The following is a 16,634-nucleotide window of genomic DNA, read 5'->3' on the forward strand; positions in this document are numbered from 1 at the left end:
AATGCACAACATTATTTTCCCGATTCAGTTATGACACCACAAATCCCTCAGTACAGCCCAGTTTTTCCGAGGTGACTCTATCTCTTCATTTTCTCGTGTTCTGTTTTGTTTCGTGTGTTGTTTCCATTTTTCTGTTTCCCTGAACTTCTCGTGGTCCTAAATAGCTAGATGGATACTTCTTCCTTTGTTCTCGATAAATTTTCTTGGGGTTCCATTTCGTATTCATTGAATGTTTTGTTATGTTCAAATTGGTAAGACCCCTTTCCTTTTTGAAGAGAAATTAACATGGATTTTTTTTTGTAATTTGTATTGCGACAAATAATTTCAAACATCTTTTATCTGTTGATATAGTCAGAAGATCTGAATTTTTCTCTTTATTGTGATTGTAATTGTTTTTTCTGTTTGCTTCCTTTTGGTCATTTTTTCTTCTTCTTTATTTTAAGGCCTGAGGCCTGAAGATGACCTCTTGAGAGGTCGAAACATAATTTGGCAGTTTTCGTGAATTTTGATTAGATTCAAATAATAATTTGATACTTAATAAGTATCAAATGCTCGAAGAAAGTAGTCAAAAAATTTGTATTGATACAAATTTTAAAAAAATAACAAAAATCGGTTGAGCTGTTCGAAAGTTACCACAAAAAACTGAATTATTGGAGTACTATGTATTTAGAGGCACCTCCTCCTCCTTTTGAATTTTTGGGCGTTTTTTCATAGAGAAGTAAAAGGAGTGATAAATAGTTTTACTGTGATGCAGAGTCAATTGCAGTGGAAGTAATTTTTTGTTTTTCACATTTAGACTAAATGTAAGTAATCTGCAAGCAACGTGTAAACGAATATCTCGTAAACAATGAAGAATGAGATTAAATACTAACCACGGTGAAATGCTATAGCAGAATAAAACATTGGAATAGTAATGAACAAACAATTATGTATATTCAACTTCAGATAGACCTGTATTTTTGGCTGGATAATCCAATGTTATTTGCTACGTCGTTTAATAAGCACAAACAGGATATTTGAATATGCATGATAGAAGTAAGTATGTTATTATTTTTAATTATTGTCTTATTAGGTATTTCAAGAACCCAAAGAAGGTGATATTGTAGTAGCTCATTTGGTTGGAACGAAACGAACACTGATTTAATCATCATTGGCAATGCCGTCATTGAATTATTGTTTATATTCGTTGTTGTGAATTAGTAATTTTATGAGAAAAAAATCAATGTTATGAAGTACCATTTTGTAAAAGTTTGGTGGAATCTTATACTGAACATTTCTACGGTGGATTCTTGCAGTGGCACTTCGAACCAATACAGAAGAAAGGAACCAATCTAACGGGAAAATTATGAAGGCCAACTGCCAATAAGATTTGTTCCTTCCTAAAATTTTATTTCTTAGTAACGCTCTAATCAAAACCCACCCTAGGGGCGTCTTGATAGATGGACGCTATACTATTTCTACAACCATCTTTCCATCAGCCAGTCCACATTGTTCTCAATAATAATCCCGACACATCAAAATATTCATGGTTGGAATATGTGTATAATTCTCTGTGTACATGATGTGACGTTTTATCTGCAAATGTTGATGATTTTCAGATGGTACGTTGTCATAAAATTTGTTTCAGTTTGTCAGTTTGCTTGTTCTTTCCTCAGTTTGTCCACCCAGGTAAAAGGGTACCTATTTCACCTACTCATTGCTGTGATTTTTTGTTTTTTTTTTGTTTGGTGTAGCAGGGGGAAAATCTGCAAGACAGACGAACCACCCTCATCTCCTGAGGGGGAACAGTGTGGGGTTTCTCACTCTCCTGAGCTCGAGACCCACTAAAAACCCTACTGCTTCTTGAATTTTGTTTCCGGGCATTTGCCTATAAACCGTTCATCTCTTGGTCGGTTTTCTTCTCGCACACTATCGTGCTGGGATTTATGTGTTTATCCTCTATTGGATTAATACTTTATTGAATTTTTCAATAAGTTTCTGTTCTTATTTTAATCTCTTTTTAATTGATCTCTTGGTCTCCTTCGGTAAATTCGCATTCTCCTTTTGTCTTCCTCTGGATCGTAGTCCACTAGTCTCCTGAGTTCTTGATTCTGATGGGTTTTCGCTGTTTCGAATAATTTCTCTGCTTTTCTGTTCATGAATTCCGTTATGGTTTCCCATTTCAGGTCCTTATAAATCTGTCTATTCCTGACAAACCAAGGTGCATCTATTGCACATCGTAGCAGCTTGTTTTCAGTGGCCTGAATTCTTTTGATATGGCTCTTTGCCGCGAAACCCTTGTTTGATATGACTTTTCCAGGTAAGTCCTTTGTCAAGCGTTATTCCCAAATATTTGGCTTCACTTTTCCAGTCGATTTCTTCGCCGTCAACATCCAGTTTTGTTGTGGGTCGCAGTCTTCTCTTCTGTAGTAATATTGCTTGGCTCTTTTGTCCATTGAGCTTGATTTTCCACTTTATGCACCAGTCATTTGTTTCGTCAATCGACTCTTGTAGAACTCGTTCTATTATTTCAGGGTTTCGGTGTCGAGTTGCTATGCCTGTGTCGTCAGCATATAACGTTAGCATGGTTTTTGGATTTTTCGGAATATCGTGGATGTATATGTTGTACAGAAGTGGCCCAAGTACTGATCCTTGGGGTACTCCAGCCTCTATATCTTTTGTTGAGGAGCATTCTCCTTCCACTTTCACGTAAAATCTTCTATTTTTGAGATAATTCCTGATCAACTTGCATATTTTGATCGAATATCCAGCACATCTCATCTTATATATTAATCCTTCATGCCATACTCTGTCGAATGCTCTGGCGACGTCTATTAAAACAAGACCTGTAGCTTGTTTATTTTGGAATCCCTCTGTTATGTACTCTGTGAGCCTTAATAATTGTTGTTCTGTTGAATGCTCTCTTCTGAATCCGAACTGTTCTGGTGGAATTAGTTCCAGATTTTCGGTTTCCTCATTTAGCCTCGTGGCGATAATTCTTTCTACTAAAGCCGACAGTAGACTTATCGGTCTGTAGTTTTGTGGAAACTTCTTCTCTTTGAATGGTTTATTGAATACTATGACTTCTGCTGTTTTCCATTTTTCTGGGTAGTGTTCTGCCTCATAATTCCATTCGCGATATTTGTTAGAGCGGCTATACCTTTTCTAGGTAATTTCTTTAACATAACATTCGTTATTTTATCGCTTCCGGGAGCTTTCCTCTTCTTCAAACTTCTAATTATTTCCCTGATTTCATTTGGCGATGTTGGCTTGTCTATTTCAGCAGTCGCTGGTAATTCATCCATTTCTTCATCATTTTCTTCAACCAGTTCTTCCAAATCTTCATTATCGTCGTCTATCCTGTAATTTATTCTCGATTCTCGTTCGATCGAGTCCGCCAATGCATCTGCCTTATCAGTATTGGTATAAGCCATTCCCCTTTCTCCGTGTAGGGGTGGAATTTTAGTCTTTTCTCCTCGTAGGCTTTTTTGCATTCTCCATGCAGAATGATCGATTGTATTCAGTTCTTGAACCCTTTTGTTCCATCTGCTTGTTCTTAGATCTTTCAGGGCATTTTTCAGAACTTGGCTATGTCGGTTGAGGTTCCTTCTATTTAGATCATTTTTGTTCATCCTATATAATTCTTCTGAGTCTTCGATTTTCTTGTATAAGATCTTTTACTTCTTTAGGCGTATCGCCATGCGGATGACTTGGAGCTGGTCTCTTCACTCTTCTCGTGCTTTTTTCGTAAGCTTTCAATATAATCTCTTCCAGTTTATCAACCGCACATTCCAGATCGTCTGGAGTGTTTATTGTTGGAATTTCTGTTATTTCCGATTGTATTAAATGGCTGTATTTAGTTCAATTGGAAATAAGAGAATATACCAATTGGACTAAATACAGCCATTTAATACAATCGGAAATAACAGAAATTCCAACAATAAACACTCCAGACGATCTGGAATGTGCGGTTGATAAACTGGAAGAGATTATATTGAAAGCTTACGAAAAAAGCACGAGAAAAGTGAAGAGACCAGCTCCAAGTCATCCGCATGGCGATACGCCTAAAGAAGTAAAAGATCTTATATCTTATTATCATTGCTGTGTTTTTTTTCCTGTCAAGCGTCACTCCTAGGTATGTTGCTTCATTTTTCCATTCAATCTCTTCTCCATCAACTTCAAGGTTTTCTTCCATCCCCAATCTTCTCTTTTGCAGTAATATTGCTTGAGTCTTTCTTCCATTGATTTGTATTTTCCATTTGATGCACCATTTGAGTAATTCATCTATGGCTTCCTGCAGTCTCCGGTGTATGATCTCTGGGCGTCGATGTCTGAACGCTATTCCTGTGTCATCTGCGTACAAGGTGAGCATATTTCTAGCATTCTTCGGGATATCATAGACGTATATTACGTAAAGCAGAGGTCCAAGTACCGATCCTTGAGGCACTCCCGCTTCTAATTGTCTGGTTTGAGAGGTTGCTCCATCTATTTTCACATAAAAGTTTCTATTCCTCAGATAGTTCCTTATAATCTTGCACAGCTTGGTCGAATATCCTGCTTTTTTCATTTTGTAGATTAGGCCTTCGTGCCATACTCTATCAAAAGCTCTCTCAATATCCATCAGAACTAATCCTGTGGCCTGTTTGGTCTGCATTCCTTCGGTGACGTATTCTATGAGCCGTAGTAATTGGAGTTCAGTCGAATGTTCTCGTCGAAATCCAAATTGTTCAGGTGGAATTATCTTCAACATTTCTGTTTCCTCATTCAGCCTTTTAGCGATAACCCTCTCGACGATTTTTCCTAGTGCTGATAGTAGGCTGATTGGTCTATAATTTTGAGGAAATTTCCGTTCCTTTCCAGGCTTGTTGAAAACTATCATTTCTGCAGTTTTCCATCTCTTTGGGTAGTATTCGGTCCTCATCACTCCGTTTGTTATATTCGTCAAGGCTGCTATTCCTTTTCTAGGCAATTTCTTCAACATATAATTCGTTATCTTATCTTCTCCCGGCGCTTTCCTGTTTTTCAATTTCATTATGATCTCTTTGATTTCTGTTGGTGAAGCCGGTTTTGGAATGGTTTCGGTTTCCGGTGGTTCCATCATCAGTTCTTCGTTTGCCTCCACTTCTTCTTCTAGATCTTCATTGTCATCATCATTTCTGTAATTTATTCTGGCTTCTCTCTCAATTGAGTCGGCCAGTGCTTCGGCTTTCTCAAGTCTCGTATATACCATTCCGTTTGCTCCATGCAGTGGAGGTATAACTGTCCGTTCTCGTCGTAAGCGTTTTTGCATTTTCCAAGCCGAGTGATCTATTGTATTCAGTTCCCTTAATCTCTGGTGCCATCTGCTATTACGCAGTTCTGTTAAAGCATTTTTCAATATCTGGCTATGCTTATTCAGTTTCTTCTTGTCTTCTTCTCTTTTTGTTGTTCTGTAGATTTTTCTGAGTCTTCTGTTCTTTTTTATAAGTTCCTTTATATCCCTTGGCGTATCTCCGTGTGAATGTTTCGGAATTGGTTTCCTTATTCTCTTGGTGCTTTCTTCATAGGCTTCTTTTATTTGATTTTCCAATTTTTCAACTGCTTCATCTAATTCATCCCGGGTGTTTATTTGGGGAATTTCCGTGATTTTCTCCTGAAGTAAATTCTTATATTTCTCCCAGTCTGTGCGATCCTTGGTTTGTGTCTCTTCTTCGTTTCTTGGGCCATGTCCCACTATGAATTCTATGGGATTGTGGTCTGAAGTTCCGTCTTCTATTGTATCAATGCTGATTTCTTCAGTGATGTCTTTCATTACGACAATGTCCAGTACATCAGGTAGTCCATTTACTCTTGGTATATAGGTCGGTATATCAGGTCCTATTACAACTGCATCAAGTTTTTCAGCATAAATCTTCAGTCTTCTCCCGTTGGTATTTTCCACTCTACTATTCCATTCCTGCGATTTGCAGTTAAGATCACCAATTATGATTTTAGGGTGTCTTCCTTCTAGTAGCATTTTTAGATCCTCTTCCAGCATGTCCTTATCCGGTGATTTATAAGTTGAAATAATCTTCACTTGTCCTCGATTAGTATTCACAATAATCGATATTGCTTCTACTTCTTGTCCATTGAATATTTGGTCGAAATGGTGATCCATATTCTTTCTAGCCAGTATAGCAACGCCACCTGTGCTGTTAGGTCTATCATTTCTGTAGATATCGTAATTGGGAAATGCTATCCGAACGTTGGCGTTAAGTCTTGTTTCTTGGAGAGCTATGACATCCGGTCTCTTCTCTTCAATCAGTTCTTCGAATTCTGATCTGCGGGCTCTCAATCCTTCGACGTTCCAAGAGACAATTATGAGATTGTTCTTTATCGTCGTATCAGCCATTAAATATTCTTAATTATTTGCTGCATCTTCTTCTCAATCTCTTTCTCCAGATTGTGCATCATCGTGCTGAGGAGGTTTTTCGATTGTTCTTTATCGTCGTATCAGCCATTAAATATTCTTAATTATTTGCTGCATCTTCTTCTCAATCTCTTTCTCCAGATTGTGCATCATCGTGCTGAGGAGGTTTTTCGTGAACTTATCTAATTCCTCAGTGATTCCAGAAATTCCTTTCCTGGTTTCGGCTTTTTTGACGGTTTTTGACTTTTCTTTCTTTTTCTCTGGATTCTCCGTGTCTTTGACCACTTTGGTTGCAGTTTCCTGGAGTTTCTTCACTTCCGAAGAGTTTTGGGATGGCCTCGGTGTATTTTGTGTTGGCCTCGAGCTGGTCTGGTTCGATCTTGGCGATCTCTTGGTCTTTTTAGTGACCAATTTCCATTCGCTACATCCCTTGTAGCTGGCTGGATGTCCTTGCTCTCCGCAGAGAACGCAAGAGGCATTTCGCTCCTCGTTCTCCCTGGTAAGCGTACACTCCTTGGAGCTGTGATTACCGGAGCATTTCACGCACCTCCATGGAAAAGTGCACTTACTTTGGGCATGTCCATATCGCTGACAGCGGTAACATTGTCCAGGCCCAATCGTCCTTCTCTTAGGTTCAACAACACAGCTCATGTTGTAGAGCCTTTTCACCTCGAAGATATCCTTATTCTGGGTTTTAACCAGCAATAAGGGCATCGGCTGTTTTGTTTTATTTGAGGTCATCCTTATGACCTCAGCATCGACGATCCCTTGATCCTTGAGGTCGTCAAGGATCGTCGGGATATCTGCATCCAGCGGTAGATATCTCACTACCGCGTATATTTTCTTTTCTTCCTCCCGTTGAAGAGTGTAAAACTCCCTGTTTATTTTATGAAGGAAGTCCGTCATCCTTCTATGATCATCGGCGCTTTGTGGGACGATTCTTATACCGTCCTTTACTGTCGTCGCTCTTTGGTATTTAATACCGTTTCGCATTAACGCGTTCGAAATTGAAGTCCATTCGGACGTACCTCTCAGGGTCACAGGGGGGATTTTTTCTTTTCTCTCCACTGGAGTGGTATTCTCTTGGTCTGGGGTTTCCAAGACTCTTTTCTTGTTTGTATCTTCATTTGACGAGGAGCTATCCTTTCTCACTCTTTTGGCGGGTGGGGAAATTTTGGTTTGAGGGGTTTTGACCACCTCCATCTTCTGTTTTTGAACCGGTAAGTTCACTTCTTGGACATTTTTCAAAATAATGTTCTTCTTGAGTGCTTTGGAGTAACTTTCCTTATTTCCCTCCTGCAACTCGAGCCTCTCCCTGAGATTTTTAATCTCAGCAACTAAGCTAGATACTCATCTATCTAACTCATTCACCCTCGCTTTCAAACTTGCGTTCTCCTCTCTCAAAATATCGTGTTCGGACACGACATTCGCGATTTCTGGCGCGTCTTCTTCCATTACGGAATCGCAGTCCGAATGGTCAGACATTTTAGAATCTAATTAATAATCACTTTGCTACTCAAAGAATTTGGAAATAAAATTTTTCAAGACAAAAGAAAAATGGCTAAGTTATATATTTTCTATACTATGAGAAAAATAAAACGACTCACCAGTGATATCCGTGGAACCAGCGATCTTGGAGGTGATCTGGACTCTACACTGAACACACTGAATTTGAACGAATTTCCGCTCTATAACGCATACACTTATAGAACTTACAAAAAACTTCGGAAGTTTCGTAGACGGAATCAAAAATTCCGTAGCTTCGCTAGTGTCAACTTTCACTTCGACTTTCTCTTTTACAACACGAGAGATGACGTATCGCACTGCATCGCTAGTGTACACTTTCACTTCGACTTTCTCTTTTACAACACGAGAGATGACGTATCGCACTGGTATCATTCAACACATCTACCTGCTTCAACGTCTCGAGGTGAACTGTGAAAAAATGATTGCTGTGATAGGTAGCCTGTTCACTCTAATTGCTCTAATTATACACCAATGGAAACACTTAGACTGCGAGTATGACAATTTGGGTGGTTTTGGAGATTATTGGAGTTTATAATTGAATAAGACGTATAAGCAAGATGTGCAAGGCTAGTGTTGCCTGAGGATCTGAGAGTAGCTGGCTCCATTTACTGTATGTGGACGGATCATCAAACATGACAAAATGTGTACAACATGCAGTTTGAAATTCTCCGGATAAAATAGATGACATTCAATCATGGGAATCCGAGAAATGAAATGACAGTCGAATACTGAGCTCTGATATGGCGAGAAATATTTCCTTGTTTTGAACGGAAATTACTGCCTATGTTAGCTTTATGATTCCTCCAATAGACCCAATAATGGACAGTCTTGTCCAGGATAATCCCTTGGCTAAAGCACCTGATCGTCAATCATCAAGAAGTTACGAATTGGTTGGTATTTGCGAGAACAAGTTGTTGTTTAGGTTCAAGTATTGAAGTGCACCATATTCCCTCTGTACTATTTGTTTATCTCCTTCAAGAAATCTATTTGCTCTCATCGATGGAAGTGTGATCAACTTTGATTGTTTTTGGCGAGTCGCCGATTAACGAATATATTATGCTATCGTGGATTTCGGTTGAACTGGGAACATCATTATACAGCGTGTCTCAGAATTAATGGAAATGATTTCGGTTATAGGTTCTGGATCTCAACATAAGAAGGAAAGTTCCTATGGAATCATGCACAGAAAGCTCCCATTGAAGAGTATCTAATCAAATTTTTTCAGAGAGGCGGAGAAAAAGAAATGAAATTTTGTAGTGATATTTTTCAAATGAAGATGCACCTAAAACACAATTTTTCACCGGTTTCCCATAGACACAGAGACCACAGAGGTCTGAAATAGGCAACCCTTTTATATTTTCCACCATAAATTTTCATCCAGGCTATTTCACGGAAATACTATCACTTTCTACAATAAGAACTCAAGAAACAATACAGTTTTCAAATGAAATTGTCTTTTTAATACATAATTTTCAATGATGATATTCGAACCCTGCGGCACTTTGGATGTTTTTTTTTTATTGCCATTGGAGGTTGCGCTCACAAGTGAGTACGGACCTTATAAGTAAATATATTTGTCGTTGCAGATCATTTTCATTGGGTACTTTTAATTTCTACATCTTGATTACTTCTTCGCGATGGTGGAAACATTGCTCATTAATTACCCCGATTATTGTGATACCTCAGAAGTACCTACCTAAGCAGAACTCCACCTTCCACATAGCCATCCCCTCTTAACCTGATTGAATAGGAACATATTTGTGTTACCCTAGTAAATCGATTGCATTTTCTTCACTCACTTTCGTTTGCGAATTATTATGACTTTAGCCTTGCGGCTTTCACACTCCTCTCCAGAGGAACATTAACTTATCCCAGATATCTCAGATATCAAAAGGATTAAGCTCTGTTGGAGCACTTTCCAGGTTTTCGGGCTCGTGGTGGTGGTCGGGTTCGGGTCGCTCCTCGCCTCCCTGCTGTAGGTTGGATTCCTGCTCCACCCGCACTTCCTGTCGGCGCAGACGGTGTTCCTCTGCATTCCCCATGTACTTGCGTACAGTTCTAGCCGTTCCGAGCAGTACCGCATGATTCTATAGATATTTTCGTCCAACTGAAGTTTCCTCAAGTTCTCTTGTAGTTTTTTCGGTATCAGGCCTGTAGGTGAAATGACAATAGGGACGGTCTTGATATCTTTCAGCTTCCACTGTCTTCTGGTTTGTTCCTCGAGATCTCTGTATTTTGAAATTTTTTCAGTGTGCCTATCTAGAAGATTGTTATTATTTAGAATTGCCACGTCGATGAATAGTGCTCTGCCTCATCCTTGTTGAGCAATATGAGGTCTGGTCTATTGTGGGTTATTTTTCAGTCTGTGAGAACCTTGCGATCCCAGTAGAGCTTGTGATGTTCATTTTCCAATACAGCATCCGGATGGTAATTGTAATAAGGAACCTTTTTCGAACTTAGAAGTTGGTGTTTTAGTGCCAATTCTTGATGAAGAATCTTGACAACAGCATCATGTCTATTTTTATACTCCGTAACCGCGAACTTCTGACATCCCCCGGTGATGTGCTGGATAGTTTCATGTGTCGCACTGAGGCATCCTTGGCTTATATTTCATGTAATTTCTTGTTGGAATCACCTGATCCTGGATGGCGAGCATGAAGCCCTCTGTCTCAGGAAACAACCTTCCGGAAGTCAACCAGCAGTTCGACGTAGATATGTCGACGTAATCATGGTTGATCTCGTTCTGGTGCCTTCCATGCAAAGGTTTCCCAATCAGTTATTATATATTATTATTATTTCGATTGTTAAGTCCAGCTTTGGCCGAAAAAGCGATACAAAAATATTTCAATGACAAAAGCGAAAAAAACAACTTATCTTTGAAGTGCTTTCCTTCCAACCAACAAAGCTCTGTGATTTGCCCAAATCCTTAAGAATAGAATTAAAATATATCCTATTTTTAATAGGTGTTGTTGCATATTAATGAGAGGTAGAGAAAAACGAATTGCAGATTTGGAAAGAGCAAAACAAGAGCAAAACGCAGATATCCCACAAGCTAGGGTAAGAAAAAAAAAATTTTTTTCTTCTCCAAAAACTCGTAAAGTGTAAATGAGCAAAACGAACGGACTGATGAGCAAAAAGGAGCAAAACGAGAGCTTTCGATCGAAACCAAAATCGGAAAGATCCATTGAGGTGCCCTGCTAGTGTAATATTACACCAGCAGGGCACTTTTATTATCTATATCTCGGTAACGGTATGTGGTAGAGAAAAACTGATTGCAGATCTGGAAAGAGCAAAACGAGAGCGAAACGCAGATATCCCACAAGCTAGGGTGAGAAAATTTTTTTTTCATGTACACCCGGTAAAATTTTTGGTTTATTTTGCTTGTTTCGGTAATCGAAATCACACTATTTCAAAAAGAAGTTTCTAGCCTCGTGCCCCTTCTGAACCCCTTAGTTTCAGGAAACAACTTTCTTGTGGTACAAATCTTTGACCAACGAAAAAATGCGCATTTACCAAATTGGCGGTGTACGTTTCTTTAGCCCCCTCAAATTAAAACCGTATTTTCGTCATTTTGGTCATGAACATGGACGAAGGCGAGAAGGGTAACTATAATAAAATGTGCTTCAAGTATTCCTTTCTGCGTATTTCAACACAGCCGCCTCGATGTTTTTCTTTGTCCATTGAAATAGCAAAGACTCAAAACCAGGAAGCTCACGTATGTTGCACCTACATTCTGCACTTATTCGATATTTGTCCATAATAGACTTGCGTTTAATTGTAGTTAATGGGCAAGGTGTGCCCCACTATGGTTCCATTTCAATAGTTGTGCACTAAACCAACAGGTGATGGTATACGATCTGGTTAGTCAACACGGAGACTACATCGCGGTGTGGTATGTGACAGTGAACGGTTCTATAACGTGCTCTCCTGCACCGCCTGTTACCTTTGTTACTTCTCAATTTGGAATTTGTGATTCTGTGGTGCCCTGAAAGTGATAGTGAAATGACATAGTAGCGATTTCGAAAGGTCCCCATCACCATGACTATAACTTACACTAATTATGTGCCCAACGGTAGCACTTTTGGATGTTTTTGGAAAGTCCTGTTATTGTGAGTACTGAGTACCAATTAATTTCCCTCGAAAGTGTTCCACCTACATCACTCGGAACGTGCTAAAAGTTTACTGTAACTCACCAATTTTCGCGTTCCTTTATCGGACGCCGATCTGTTGAAATGATCCAGCGGAAACTGTTATACAAACAGAAATCAAACGATGAATGCCTGATGTAATTTTGTACGGATCTACGGGAACGATTCGTAGCGAAATCAGAGATCGAAATTCGCTTGCTTTCATGAATTGTCCGAATGGAATTCGTGAATAGAGAAGCGATTAACAATGCATTATGGTTCTATTATAGAATTGACCTCCTATTCCACTTTTGACTGAGGACGTTGTTATACATAACCATTTAAAAATATGCTTTTTTTCGAATTGGAATAGTATGTATGCCTTGAATGTTGACGAATTAAATGGATATATAGGTAGATATGTATATAAAATTCTGATGTATAATTTCATGTTAGGTATCGTTGATATCAAGAAAAAAAAAATTATTTTTCTTCACCTGCAATATTAAATTGTTGGCTTCTGAACTTTATATCATAGAAACTTTGAGTTTTATAAGAAAATACAAATCATAACCTACTCGTAAAATTTCATAATTTACTCTCAGATGCGTAAATATCCGAAAACAAATAAAAAAGTCCGTCCCTGTCCACCATCCTCCTTCTGCCGTTTGCCTTTGCTGGAGTAATTCAATCGAAAGATTTCTTTTGGGTGTTGAGGAAGTAATACGTAATTTCACTACTCCAGAAATTTCCGAAATACACGGTCTTTGTAATATGTATGCATCAACATCATGGCGGGCTTTAATTCCGATAATCTTCGATACCTACTTTCTCCAAAATTTTTTAGCGAAAAGCAGCATAGACTAACTAAACTGCGATTACAATAATTTACAAGGACTCTGTCTTATTCGCACATCGTGACATCAATTTTTTTTTATTGGATAGTTGGCACATAATATTCATATGGGTCGATCAAAAATCATCTTCATGATTATGTGGGTAAAGGCCAAAGTGGAATTTGTGGAAATTGAACGGCAGATAGAGCAGCCATTGAAGCCCACAACAGCGGGGAATACTTTGAGGTTTCCTGTTACCTATATAGGGTGAATCTTTGACTCGTACGAATATTTCAACAGTAGTTTCATGAGGTCAAAAGAAACACATTTTTTCTTTGCCATTTTCTCCGATTCGGCTCTGATAGAAAGATATAGGTAGCCATTTTAAATTTTCATAATTAATGAGCTGTGCTACCCCTGGAAAAACAAAATACTACACATCTGTGGATGTGTCATAATGAGAGAACTGAAAGACGTGGGTGATTTCTTGTGTTTGAAAAATATCAAATAATTAAAAAACTATATTTCCAAATTCATTTCATTCGATAAAACCGTTTGTGAGAACTAAAAATACCATTTGTTATAGTCTTTTGACCTCAAGAATCTGCTGTTAAAGTATTTGTGCGAGTCAAAGACTCACCCTATACATATGATCAATATATAAGACTGGAAATGTTTCTCAGTTACCTGAGAAAGCGAAAAATGACAGCATCCCCACAAAGAAGAAGGAATTATTGATTACCCTTTGCGTCGTTTTGCGTACTCATGATAGTCACTTTACAGATCTGAATCATGGTATGTAAGTATTTGTTTTAAGCGAGGCTTTAAGTAAACCTGAGAGAACATAAAATTCTTTCTATCTAGCAGACTTTGAACTTGACGTCTGTGTTCGCTATTGTAGAAAGGAGAAATGTAATCGACTTTTTCTACGAGCATGCGCGTTCAACCTTTTTTCCGCACGCATTTCAAGTCGCAAAGAATTAATTTTCCGCACCCAAGTGTTAAGGGGAAGTAGTATAAGATTCGAGATCAAGATGATCGACATTGGTTGCTTTACGGATACTGATGATTCGAACTGATACAGTTGAAAAATAGAAATTACCACGCGTAATATGAAGAATTGAATCGCCGATGTCACCCCGCCGCTATTTTTATCCAAATATGTTGAAAACCGTCGAAAAATGATTGTGAAAACAAGTTTTATAAACACTAAAGTTTGATTTTTTTTTCTCATAAAAAAACAACTAAATTGAAAAAAAGAGACGGGCTGACAGCAAGACGTCCTTTAGCTTCAAGGCCTCACGTACAAAACTGAAAGCGTAAATTAAGAACTAGTGAATGCCGTTTTTGAATAAAGATTCTTGAGGTATTACTTCCTCTTAAAGAGCAAATTAAGAAAAAAAATTCTATCTCATCAAAAACAAATTTTTCACGAAGGCACAATTGACAAAAGGCCTATTATCTAATCTCTAGTATTTGACCACTCTGCATACTGTAAGATGGACATAATGCCGTATGGGGCATATGATTTGAGTCTAAAGCCCGTTTGCAACAGCCGAGAATTCTCTGGAGAATTCTCTACAATTCTCGCAAGAAAACGGCAGAGATTATTTTGTATGTAACTGAACAGAGAATTCTACCGAAAGTGCGTATGCAACGGTAAATAATTCACGGCGCATGAAATCTCGAGTAAATTTTCTAGAGAATTCTCGGCTGTTGCAAACGGGCTTAACACAAGAATATGTGATTTAGTAACATTGTACAAAATTAACGACTTTTTTTTTCACAATTACATACTATTGCTGGATTTGGTTTGTGATATCATTATTGATTAGTTAATTATGAAAAAATTCAATGATTTGCGAATTTCTGTGAGTTGCAGCCAAAATGTTCAATGAATTTTTGTGTTCATCGAGCAGATAATAAAAATAAGATGATCATCATTATTCCTATTTAAATGTTGTTTTATTAGGTTTCTTCTGTTTTACACTGGAAATTATCGGAGTGTTATGAAGACAATTATCATGATAGTTATGCATATTCAACACTAATGAATTTCCTGTAGCATGAGTTATTTTCGAGAAATTCCTCGCCTTTCGAATTTCTCGAAAATTCACGATAATAAGAAATCAAATTCCGAGCTTAATGAAAGAACGTGTAGAAATTTAACTATTTAGATCAAAGAAAGTATAAGTTGTTGAATAAGTGTTTCAAATTCATAGGTCATGTAGAAAATGCAAAAATAGATAGGAAATATACTACAGAAATATCTATGTCTTCGAGTCTTTCAATTTCCATGGCATGTTGTTGGAAAAATTCAACATTCATTCATGGTTTTTTGAACCAGGAATACTTCATTAGTATTATATGACAAGAAAATAGCAGTGCTGGCCCTCCAAAACGTGCTAGTGATTCACTATTTGTAGAATAACATTCCTACAACATACAATATTTACATAATCACTCAATACCATCAAACAAAAATTAACTGAACTCAATGAGGTTCTGGGTCATTATCTACATATGTTGGAATCTTTTCAGGAACTGATCAATAAAAATTCCTTGGAATGTTGTGACTTTAACAACAACTATTATTATTATTTATTTGACAAGGGTTCAGAAAATTCTATAAACCCAAAAAATAAAAAAATAAGTGTGAATGCACATGGCTTAAAAAAGAACAATTTGTATTAAAATTAGACCTGATGAGAGAATTCAAAAAAGGAAAAAAAAGAACATTTTCCCCAAGATCGGTGATGGTCAACTCTGCATTCAGCTGTCGTATCGGTTTTTGAATAAATTGACAGATGACTTCTATAACGGCAGATGGTGAACGATTCCAGAAAGAAAACACTCTGTTAGATAGGTATTCCCTTTGAGTTGTTTTGAAATTTTTCCTTAGCAACTTATATCGGTTTCCAGGTAATCGTTCGTCGTTATTAAAAGTGAAAATTTTATCCATGTTTGAGTTTAAAAGTCCCTTGAGAGCTTTAGGTGATAATGAGATCACCTTGAGTCCGTCTTTCTGAAAAATTTCTTTTGCAATTCTTGTTTGATTAATTTCTATTTATCGTGTATACAGGGTGAGTCTTTGACTCGTACAAATATTTGCAGTAGATTCTTGAGGTCGAAAGAAACCATTTCTTTTCTATAGGTACCGATTCGGCCCTGATAAAAAGATATAGCCATTTTAAGTTTCCATAGTGAGCTGTGCCCTTCCTGGAGAAACAAAATTCCCTTCAGAATAGCTAAATCTATCACACTTCTCTCTTGTGGACAGAGGTGCATTCAGCCAATGCACCCAATTTTCCAAATATCGCAGATATTTTTTAATTTTTGAACTTCAAATTACTCGATTCACATTTTACAAAACGTCCTGATATTCATCAGATAACGTCCAACTTGGGTTCTTTGAATTTTTCCTATTTTTATGGTACGCAATGGTGATAATGAGATAACTGGAAGACGTGGGTGATATCTCGTGTTTGAAAAAGATTCATCGAATAAATGAAAAACTTGTGAGATAAAACTAAAAATAACATTTTTTAATTTTTTTTTCAACAACCTGTATCTTTCAAACTGAGGTGATTCGGAAAAAATGTTGAAGAAAAAAGTGTTTCTTTTGACCTCAAGAATCTATTGTTGAAATATTTTTACGACTCAAAGACTCATCTTGTATATTGACATGTTTTTTTCCATTCGGAACAAGTTTGTCAAACTATTTTCCATAAATTTATTGACACATTTTCAACTATTCAACATTTAACCTGTTTCAAT

At 37.5% G+C, this 16,634-nt stretch overlaps 1 protein-coding gene across 1 annotated transcript in view; it reads left to right on the plus strand.

Annotated features, from left to right (window-relative positions):
- The first annotated feature begins 11,714 nt into the window (after positions 1-11,714).
- LOC123313857 (bestrophin-2) overlaps positions 11,715-16,634 on the plus strand; it is an 84,253-nt gene continuing 79,333 nt past the window's right edge. The window contains exon 1 of the mRNA XM_044898937.1: positions 11,715-12,003. Within this exon, the coding sequence (XP_044754872.1) occupies positions 11,933-12,003 (71 nt within the window). The 5' untranslated portion in view covers positions 11,715-11,932. The remainder of the gene's footprint in view (positions 12,004-16,634) is intronic.

This window comes from Coccinella septempunctata, chromosome 1 (assembly GCF_907165205.1).
Source record: "Coccinella septempunctata chromosome 1, icCocSept1.1, whole genome shotgun sequence".
Classification (NCBI taxonomy): Eukaryota; Metazoa; Arthropoda; class Insecta; order Coleoptera; family Coccinellidae; genus Coccinella; species Coccinella septempunctata.